A 10,831-nucleotide genomic window follows, 5' to 3' on the forward strand; every position below is an offset into this window, starting at 1 on the left:
TCTCTCTCTCCCTTTCTCTCTCTCTCTCTCTCTCTTCGATTAAGAAAAGAAAATCTCACCCCTTTCTTCTTCTTTGTTCTAATTTGAATAGTACCACCTCCTTAATCCTTTTCTCCTTTTTTTTCCCGGATTGCATGTGTAACAGAGGTCTGAGGGTAGTGGTATTAGGTGGTGTAGAGAGAAGTTGATATGGTGGTTGATGGTGTTGGTTTCGAGTGAGCAGGTGAGATGTATATGGTGATATAATTATGGCTAATAAAGGTGTTTGGTGGTGGCTGGAATGGTGGTTGTGGGTGGTATTTGGTGGTGTTTGTGTGACAAAAATGAATATTAAATAAGATTTATAACAATATAATTTCATATGGGCAATGGTAAGGGTAAAAATGTAATTTTATATGGTTTAACAACAAATTTTAACAAAGTTAGTCAACAAGTAGTTATAATGACCATTTGTATGCAAAGTTTTCTCTAAAATGACCATTATTGTGCAAAGTTTACTCCATATGGATAATCCATGCAAAAAATATTTTATAACGACTATTTTAGAGACAAACTGAAAATCATAAAGATATTTGTGAAATTTTGTCTATTATATAATCAAATATTATCCTTTCACATATTTATCCTTCATCGATTAAATTACAAAACCGGGTCGCTTGAAGATGGTCTTCATGTCAATTGTTAATTTTTAACATTCGTCTCACAAAAGGATACAAACTAGTAAAATATATCCCGGATTGGAATCTAAACGCTAAATTCAAAAAAAAAAAAAAAAAAAAAAAAAAAAAAAAAACTATATCTGAAAGGCTTAAAATGAATACAGGATTGGAATCTAAACCCTAAATTATTTTACAAATATATACACTGCAATCTTGATTTTTTTTCTTTAATAAGAAGTTAATGAATGCATGGACCCTGTTCAAGATTGTGATGTGGTTGGAGCAAAGGAGCGGTGATTTGAATGGACGATGGAGATTCCTCTTTGGCTTTTCCCCATACCACTCCATAAAACCCTACTGTTATTATAATGCCCCCCATAACACTGCATCATACACCACAACAATTCAAATAATAATATATGTTAAATTTTTATTATTTTAATCCCCGTTAATTAGGTACAACCTCAAAATCATGTCCCCTTTTTAAAGTTTACATTATATATAAAACTGGAAAATAATAATTAAAGACCAAATTAATACCCTCATAAAATAAAATATATATTTTAAGGGATTGTTTGATGTAGTTTAAGCCTTTAAGGTTGTGTATTATGACTTTACCGATGATTCTTTTAGTGTTAGGGAAACCGAATATGATTTAAATGTTTTATTTTAATATGAATCAATTAGTATGAATGTTGAATATGATAGGATTTGTAAGAAAAAAAGCGTATTATGACTTTACCGATGATTAGTGTTAGGTAAACCGAATTTGATTTAACTGTTTTATTTTAATATGAATCAATCAATCAATATGAATAGGGTTTGTACAAAAAATTATAAAAAAAAAAAAGGACTAACCATTAATATATTTCTCATAAATAGTTATAAAATTCAATATTTTCTACGAAATTGATAACTCCTGTTTTTCTCATTTTTTTTATACTTTTTATTTATTTATTATTATTATTATTATTTTTGTAAAGCTCTCTAAATTTAACATTAGATCTCCGTACTAGGAAACTTGATTTTTGCTGCAAAAATGGTTTTTTTTTGTTTTTTTTAAATCCTCACGATAAACAAAACTTCATTTTTTTTTTTCATAAAATTTTATAATTTTTGCAATAATATGAATAATATGCAGTATATAAAAAACAATTTCGCAATATACGATTTTTCCCTAGTTACTTATAACTTTTTTTAATATTTAATTGACGGGAAGCACACAAAAGACAAATTTTGCCATAAATAGTACAATACAGTTAAATAAAAAGATCAATAATTTTTTAAATTATAATATATTTTAATATCTCACTTTTTAACTCATTAAACTTTTTTTTTATATATATACGTCAGGTCTGTTTTAGACTTTAGTTGTTGGAGAATCGGTTGATGAAGTATTATTTGTGTAAAAAGTAATATATATGATGATATTGGAATTGTATTATGTAAAAATAAAAGGAAATTAGAGGATGTAATGTGATTATGTAATGTAACCTTCCGAGATGTAGCAAATCACCGAGAAACAAGACGCCCATAACAATCGCTATCACAATCGTTAACGGCTTGAACATCGCCACGTACACAGGGCCTTTCAATCGCAGCGTCCAGATTTGTATCACAACATTCAAGAATCCAGAAGAAAACCCCTGGCATATGTGTTACCATGTTATAATTTGGGGATATTTTTTAAATGTAAAATGAGGCATATTTATAAATTAAAAAAAAAATTGACAGGGAAAAACCAATATTTTTTAATTTAAGACTTTGTTTTAACAAATATAAAGTTATGTTTTGTTATGAAAATAGTTTTTAAAGATTCACATCACAAAAAAGAAAAAAAATTTAAAAAAGTTTCCTAAAAAAACCATGATGAATTTCACTATGCAGAATTGCAGAGTGAATTTCACAGTAGATCTTAGTATCTTACCATATATAGTATAGTGACCAAAAGAAGATTAGGTTGTAGTTTCCAAGCATCTAAATCTTGTGCCATCACTAATCCCGCAACCCCTGCTACAAACAATCCACTTATCCCGAATACGAACACCACCATCACGTCCACCGGATACTCTTTCATTATCTTCGCCTGCTTATGCAATCATTTCATTTTCAACACTGATCACTTTTTCTTACTTCTTAACAACATACGCGTACAGATTCATCTTCAATTTCGAATATTTATGGCTTTTAGTTTGCTACCTGGGCAACCAGAGCGAAGGCAAGTAAAAAATATTGACTTGCGAGTAAAATTCCTCCGACAATCCAGTTTATGCTAATCGGGTTTGATAAAACTGAAGGACCACTGTAAACTGTCGCTATAATTGCTCCTGATATCGACACTATTGTTCCTATGATTTTCGCTTGACTTGTATAGCTTCGGAAATCTATCGATTCCATCCTATTATAACCAATACAGATAACATATATAAAGAATCAATCACGTTTCTTAGTTTCCCTTTAAAACGATTCATATGTATTGTTGAAGAAGATGAGAACCTGAAGAAGAAGGCAAGAATGAAGGTAAACGCAGGTGAGAGGTTGCTCATGATCGAGGATAGAGTCGGAGAACTGTATTTCAGACCAATATATCCGAAAATTTGAGACAAATACCTGTATAATTTACCTCACAAAGATTAAGCAGATCGATATACCCAAATTGCTGGTGTGAACTGTGATTTGTGAATTCAGAGAAGCTTACATGAGGACACTAAGCATGAATATTTTCCCAACAATCGAGAAATTGATGGGTGGAACTGGAACGCTTGTTCTTCTGCAACAAAATTCATTAAAGTTTGATAAATTCAAAATCCCCAAATTATAATAGATCATCAATTAATGGTTTGATGAAGAAAGCTAGGATGAAAATTGCAGGGTAGGTACCTGTGGAGGATGAAAGGGAGAGGTAAGATGAAAATGAAGCCGATGAAGAAGACATAGAAGGTGAAGACATAAGAGTTGATTCCATTAGCAGATGCTGATTTATAGAGTGTGTTGCCACTAACAACCATCAATTCCACCAACACCATTGCTGCAAATGGTAATACATCTTTGTAAAAGAAGCTACCTCTCTCTGTTTCTTCAACACCCATTCTCTCTCTAGATTTCTCACTATTAGGTGTCCTTGGAGATAAGAAGTTCAATAGGATCTTAATCTCACCAACTTCTTATTTAAGCATTAATATTTTTTATTCTTTTTCCCAAATTACCGAAATAGTCCCTCAACTTCCCATGTTCGAAGTTTAATCAACAAACACACAGTCATCCGTATAAATGTATGCATTCACCGTTAAGAAAAATCCATATAATTCACCGTTAAGAAAAATCCATATAACTGTATTTATAGCTTTTCCTCTTTCACCACTTTGCCCTTTCTTTCATTTAACTTTACTTCATATACCCTCCCCTTTTCTCTGAAAAACCTTAGAAGAAAGTGCCTTGAGAGCATCCACAAGTAGTATAAAAGTTAAATAGCATGATTAGGATTGAATATTTGAATAAGAGTTGAATGAAGTATGGATGATGAGTTGAATGTTAATTGAATGGTTCAATATAATAAATAAAATGGTGATTAGAATTGAATACTTGTTTAATGGGTTGTGGATGGTGTTATATATAACTATAGATGTTTAATGGATAATACAACAATCTATTAAATTCTATAAATTTCAATTCCAAGACGAAGTAAAAAAGAAAAGAAACAGAGCATTTCTTGGATAACGGAGGGTTTCTGTTAGTTTCTCAAAGGGTAAATGTCACTGTAGCCCAACCAACTTACTGATTTTGGTTTAAATGATCCCTAAACTTAATTTTTTGCTTTTTAGGGTCACAAAGTGTGTGCTGACCGGTTTAAATGGTCCCTTTCACCGTTGAAAACCGGTTGCTTATGCCACCTCTACGTTTGAAGCTGATGTGTCACCCACATCAACATTGTAATTTCAAGTTTCCTTAATGACTATGATTTTTTCACTAAAAAAAAAAGAAATAAAACTAAAATCATTCATCTTGTTCTTCTTCGACATAGTTTTTTGTTTCTCCCCATTCACAGAATCCAACCACCCATCTTCCTCAAACAACTTAAGATTGGAACCTCATCTGGACTCTACAGATGCACTCTATGGCTATAAGTTTTGATTTTTTTGGGTTTTGTCGGCAGTCCATCTCATCGACTCTGCCATTGCAAGTGATTGTTCGGTGATTGTTCAGGGTCTGATCAGATCTATGAAAAACAAATCTCAGTGGTGGCTATGAAGATAGAGTCTTTGGGGATCAAACTAGAGAATCGATTCAACGAGTATCAACTTCTTAACCTCTTACATTGAATCAATGAAATGGGTATTGACTCTCAAGCGAGCTCAATGAGTCCTTCCATTCCGAAGATTCCAACCATTCTGACAACTATGGTTTCTTCTCCGATGGAACCTGATGCATCAGTCGATGTACTTTCCTTCATTATCACTATATTGTCATGTGTATCCCCATTATTGACAGCAACGTCTTCTGAGGGTGTGTAGTTAGTATAGAAATTTTGATAATGGAGATGATGTTTGTTAGTGGCTAAATTGTCTTCTGAGGGTGTAAGTTTCTTGATTGATTAGGTGGTGAAGGTGCAGATAGGGAGACGAATGTTGAAGTTTGGTAAGGGCGGTTGAAATCGATGAAGAGATTTCTGGTCACTGTGGCAACATAGTCTTTTGGTAAGGTAAGGATATTTATAGGGATGTGGCCTAATGAGCTTGAATCCTATTTGAAATTGGTAGGGTTCATGTGATCTAGTAGTGAAGGAGAAAGTGAGAAAGAGATGAGGGAGAGACATCGCCTTTAGAACAATGGTCTGGTTCTGAACGATCCACCGACTTCTTTTACTTTTGTACTTACATGGATCTGAACTGAAACAAAGAAGGCGATGAAGATGAAACTTAGAAGGCGGTGAGCGGTCAACAAAGGGAAGGGTTTCAATTGGGGTCGATGGACCTCTGATTCGGAGATTCAGATGAAGCCTCCGATTTAGGTGAATTCGATACCGGTGAATGCATGTTTTAGATTTTGGCTTCACGATACGGATTCACTGAAACAAGAGGAATTTGGATGTGGCTGTCGATCTGTCTTCTTCGTGTTGATGATACGAGAGAGAGAGAGAGAGAGAGAGAGAGTTTTAATTCCTTTTTTTTATTACTCCAAAAGTAAAAATGCCATTTAATCCAAGTTTAACTGGTGAAACCGGGAAAAATGAAATTCAATACCTTTTTTAATAAGCCAATTCTAAGTTTAAGGACTTGTACTACCAAAAAAATATGTAAGGGACCTTTTAAAACAAAACCGAAAAATTTGTTGGATTACGGTGACATTTACCCTTTCTCAAAAGACCCTTCTTGTTCAAATTAAAAGTAAAATCATCCTTTACTATCTTTCGTCGGTGTATAACTGTATATGTTGCATAACTTTTGGGTGGCGCTTAAATATCTGCTCTAAAATATGCTTCATATTCCCCAACGATGTCTGCAAGAAGGAATCCAGTTGAGATTTGAACAAAATTACAGAAACGTATGTGACCTCCTTCTTTCTGTAACCCGATCAAGAACACTCCCTAAAGGACTACAACTCCATGGTCATATTATCAAATTAGGCTTTCAAATAATCCCACTCGTTTCTCACTATTTAATTAATTTCTACTCAAAAACCCAGCTCCCAATCGACTCCCAGCGAGTTTTCAACGAAACCCATATCAAATCATCAACCACTTGGAGTTCCATTATCTCTTCTTTCGCCCAGAATGAGCTCCCTATTCTTGCACTTGAGTATTTTAAGAAGATGGTCGATTATGGTGTTCGACCAGATGACCATATTTTCCCGAGTGCCACGAAAGCCTCTGCTATTCTTTCAAACTATAACGTCGGGAGGTCAGTGCACTGTCTTGCCTTGAAAACTGGGTATGGTTTTGATGTGTTCGTCGCCAGTTCGGTGGTGGACATGTATGCGAAATGTGGGAAGATTGAAGACGCACGTAACATGTTCGACGAAATGCCTATGAGAAATGTAGTTTCTTGGAGTGGGATGATTTATGGGTATGCGCAGTTGGGCGAACATGAAGAAGCTCTATGGCTTTTCAAGCAAGCTTTATTTGAGAAATTGGAGGTTAACGATTTCACATTCACAAGTGTCATTCGAGTTTGTGGCAACACAACACTACTCGGACTAGGTCAGCAGCTACATGGGCTATCTTTGAAATTGAGCTTCGATTCATCAAGCTTCATAGGAAGTGCTCTAATCTCTATGTATTCAAAATGTGGAATCATCAAACCAGCTTATCAGATTTTCCAAGAAACACCCGTCAAGAACTTAGGAATGTGGAACGCAATGCTCATAGCATGTGCTCAACATTCACATACAAATAAAGCCTTTGAATTATTCCAAGAAATGGAAACAAGTGGCATGAAACCAAATTTCATAACTTTTCTTTGTACACTCTATGCATGTAGCCATTCAGGACTAGTGGAAAAGGGCAAGTATTATTTCAACCTAATGAAACACTACAAGATTGAGCCAACTGATCAGCATTATGCTTCAATGGTGGACATATTTGGAAGAGCTAATAAACTAGATGAAGCACTCTCGATTATAAAAGAAATGCCAATCAAACCCACAGAATGTGTATGGGGGGCATTATTGACCGGATGTAGACTCCATGGAAATACAGAATTAGCAGCTTATGCTGCTGACAAAGTGTTTGAATTAGGTCCTGTTAGTTCAGGCATGCATGTTTTATTATCTAATGCTTATGCTTCTGTTGGAAGATATGAAGAGGCTGCAAGAGCCAGAAAGATGTTAAGGGACACAGGGGTAAAAAAGGAAACTGGTTTAAGCTGGGTTGAGGAGGGTAATATGGTCCATACTTTTGCTGCAGGGGACAGGCGACATTTAAGATCAAAAGAGATTTATGAAAAGTTGGAGGATTTAGAAGATGAGATGGTGGAAGCTGGTTATGTTGCTGATACGAGTTATGTGTTGAGAGAAGTTGGTGGTGAAGAGAAAAGTATGGCGATTAGATATCATAGTGAAAGATTAGCAATTGCATTTGCTTTAATTACATTTAAGGACAAAAGACCTATTAGGGTTATGAAGAATTTGAGGATTTGTGGTGATTGTCACACTGCAATAAAGTTTATGTCAAAATGTTGTGGTAGAGTGATTATTGTTAGGGATAATAATAGATTTCATCGGTTTGAAGATGGGAAATGTTCGTGTAGTGATTATTGGTGATTATATTGTTAGACATGGATGCATCGCTTTCTTTCTTCTTTTTTTACATTTGTGTTGTATTTTGCTCTCTAATCTCTATCGATGATGAAGTATTATCATGGCGTATAAGTAAGTACATATGTTTTTGCATCTTTTGCAAGATTGTGATAGAGACAAGTGTTATTAATTTTCTTTCACCAAAAAAAGAAAAGTTCAATTATTCGATTTAAATATCCGTAGAAAAAGTTCAATTATAGGTCTATAGGATTTGCTCTATTGATTTAAAAGTTCTAAACTCTTGAGGAGGAGGCGACTTATATCTTTGTACTTATAATAGCAACATATTTATATATATATATATATATATATATATATATATATATATATATATATATATATATATATATATAATGGTAGATAGAATATAAATTCACATGTTTTAATTTTCTTAATATGATAATTCTTTTGAAGTAGGTTGTTGCTTTACTACCGAGGTCAAAGCATAAGGAACATGGAACCAATACATCTAATGAGTTTGTAGACAAACAATTTTGTTGGCTAAAGTGGGGTCACCGAGGGTTGTTACTTTTTTATCCGGGTCTAATCTTAATTACAAAGGTGGATTGTTGATTTGAATAATATATGCATGTGAAGACAAGGCACTTACATACTATACAAATTATAGGATTAGGTCATCCAATATTTTTTTTGGAAAATGAAACTTCCTTAACAAAAGTTCTGGGGTGAGCTTTTATGCATCGACAAATCCTCCGCTGCAAACATGAAGTTTTGTTTCTTGCCTTAAAGTCACTGCAAACAAACATCTACGGTCATAGGGATGAATAATGTCAGGATTTAAACATTAGTCAATAGGTTATCCACCATATTTTCCACATACCTTACCAAGTTATGACAACAATGTATTGCATTTATTTACCATTGAAATGATTATTTATATTTGAAAAGATGTATTTTGAACTCCCACATTCAATTCGAAATACGAATACCATATTTGGAATCCGACGAATATACTCGACTAATGAACATATCCGGATTCCGATGAATAAATTTGAAAAGTTGTACTAAATGATACATTTCGGGATTATACTACTAAATAGAGATTTATTCTTAAAATCCAATACAATATAACAAATACATAATCAAAAAAGATGAAACTATGATGTTGAAACTTTAGAAATAAAAAGTAGCATTACCATATTTCAAAAAACTTACAAGTGACGAACTACTAATAATATAAAAGCATAACATGGTTTCATTTTGGAAAAATCACGATGAATCTAAATATCATTGTAGTAAGGGAAATAGAAGATCTACCATGTTCCAAGGGGTAGGCAAAATTTATATAAAAATTGAAGTAAAAATATATAACTTTTATTCTAGACCTTACTTAGAATAGAGACCAAGAGATCAAAAAAGTTGACTTTAAACTGAGTATTTAAAATGAGTTAGGTACTAAAAAGACAAAACTGCCAAATTGGTCCTTGTGGTTTGCAAAAACCTTTGGATGGGGTCCAAAAAGTTTTCAACTTGCATGGAAGGTCCAAAATCAAGAATTTTCTTTTGTTTTGGTCCTTGAAATTTTGAAAGGACTATTTTGCCCTTATTATTTATTTTTTACATTTTCTTTATTTGTTTTAAGTGTTTTGTAATTAAAATAAAAAAGAAAAAGATAAAGAAAAATCGGAGGACGACCTCTCTCTCTCTCTCTCTTCTCTCTCTCTCTCTCTCTCTCTCTCTCTCTCTCTCTCTCTCTCTCTCTCTCTCTCTCTCTCTCTCTGGAAGCCTTTCTCACAGATCTCTAAGTTCATATTCTTTAAAACCCTATCAACCATGATATAAACCCAAACTTAGTGTATAGAAACACAAATCGCGATTGGTGTCTCCGGTCTCCTTCTCAACCTTCTCTATTCAGATTCACCATGAACTGTCGCAATGAACCTAAATGATGTTCCAAGGCTTTCACCAGAAGATATCGCTAGAATGATGGGTCGGACAACTGTGAAATATGATTTTGTAGATAGAGAATGGATCGGGAAACCCGATATAATGATAGAACATTATACAGAAGGCGAATGGAGATCGTTAAGGAATCAAACTCCCACAGGGTCCGATCAAAACCATCTTCCCTACCCCTTCTAGTTAAACCCCTTTTCGACTAATGCATCCCTCTTCTCTGTTAATTTTTTTGTATCTAATCTCTTTTCATCTCGATTCAATTATTTGACGGGTCTGATGGATGCTTATGGTGGAAGTGGTGGATTTGTATCTTTGTTACAGGTTTTCTGGTCTAGAAATGGTGAAGAAGACTAGGTGGGGAAGAAGACGGAATGGGACCATTTGAAGACCAGATTGAGTTCAATTCATGTAGGTAGAACACATATAAAAACCGATGGTGGCGATCTCCGAACAAATCTTACATTGCAAAAAGAAAAATAGGCATTGTTATTATCTTCTTTCTCATCTGTAAAGATCGTTCTTGTTGCATCTTTTTATACCCTTAAACCATTCATGGAAATGGTTTAGATTTAAAGTTGAAAGAATGGGGAATTGAATGATATAAGAAGAAAATAATGTGAAAGATTACTCACTAAAGCTGCAACCCATGAACATAAAGTATGGTGGATGCCCACTAAGTGTTTGATCTTTTGTCTGAATGATCTTTCCCTACTGCAACTTGTAGTTCTTAGTTATGTTCATTGATTTTCAGTAATTTTGCTTCACAAATTTATGTTTAAGCCACAATTGGGTATTTAAATTTCTTGAAGCACTTGTTAAAGTACCTAAATCAAAAACAGGTGGTGGTGCCGTGAGAATGGCTTGAGAGAGAGAGAGAGGGGGGGGGAGGGAGGGAGGGGGGAGAGGGAAAGGGAGAGAGGGTAGGGTCGTCCTCTGAATTTTCTTTTCTTTTGCTTTTT

The 10,831-nt window shown here is 34.1% G+C and overlaps 2 protein-coding genes across 3 annotated transcripts; one reads left to right on the forward strand and one right to left on the reverse strand.

The window, feature by feature from the left end:
• Positions 1 to 558: 558 nt before the first annotated feature.
• Positions 559 to 3,799, reverse strand: LOC145074033 (WAT1-related protein At4g15540-like). 2 transcript variants are annotated; one of them, XM_079020479.1, is made up of 7 exons: positions 3,540 to 3,799; positions 3,358 to 3,429; positions 3,156 to 3,227; positions 2,859 to 3,057; positions 2,587 to 2,745; positions 2,154 to 2,305; positions 559 to 1,042 (listed from the first exon to the last, which is right to left on the reverse strand). In XM_079020479.1, the coding sequence occupies exons 1-7, from the start codon at positions 3,746 to 3,748 to the stop codon at positions 898 to 900; spliced, it is 1,008 nt and encodes a 335-aa protein (XP_078876605.1). In that variant the 5' UTR covers positions 3,749 to 3,799; the 3' UTR covers positions 559 to 897. The 2 variants fall into 2 exon arrangements, with proteins under 2 accessions (XP_078876605.1, XP_078876604.1); XM_079020478.1 differs by having other exon boundaries at positions 3,156 to 3,269.
• Positions 3,800 to 6,061: 2,262 nt separating this feature from the next.
• MEF1 (mitochondrial RNAediting factor 1) lies at positions 6,062 to 7,960 on the forward strand. Its single transcript, XM_079022704.1, has one exon. The coding sequence runs from the start codon at positions 6,132 to 6,134 to the stop codon at positions 7,914 to 7,916; it is 1,785 nt and encodes a 594-aa protein (XP_078878830.1). The 5' UTR covers positions 6,062 to 6,131; the 3' UTR covers positions 7,917 to 7,960.
• Positions 7,961 to 10,831: the final 2,871 nt, after the last annotated feature.

Source organism: Lactuca serriola, chromosome 9, assembly GCF_051521515.1.
Source record: "Lactuca serriola cultivar US96UC23 chromosome 9, Lser_US96UC23_V15, whole genome shotgun sequence".
In the NCBI taxonomy this organism is placed as follows: Eukaryota; Viridiplantae; Streptophyta; class Magnoliopsida; order Asterales; family Asteraceae; genus Lactuca; species Lactuca serriola.

Excerpts from the sequence above, each read along its gene's own strand:
- MEF1 (XM_079022704.1), top strand. The coding sequence starts at position 6,132 with ATGCTTCATATTCCCCAACGATGTCTGCAAGAAGGAATCCAGTTGAGA.
- LOC145074033 (XM_079020478.1), bottom strand. The coding sequence starts at position 3,748 with ATGGGTGTTGAAGAAACAGAGAGAGGTAGCTTCTTTTACAAAGATGTA. Across the intron at positions 3,430-3,539 it reads CTCCCTTTCATCCTCCACAG|AAGAACAAGCGTTCCAGTTC; the intron begins GTACCTACCCTG and ends ATTTTGTTGCAG. Across the intron at positions 1,043-2,153 it reads GATTTGCTACATCTCGGAAG|TGTTATGGGGGGCATTATAA; the intron begins GTTACATTACAT and ends TGTATGATGCAG.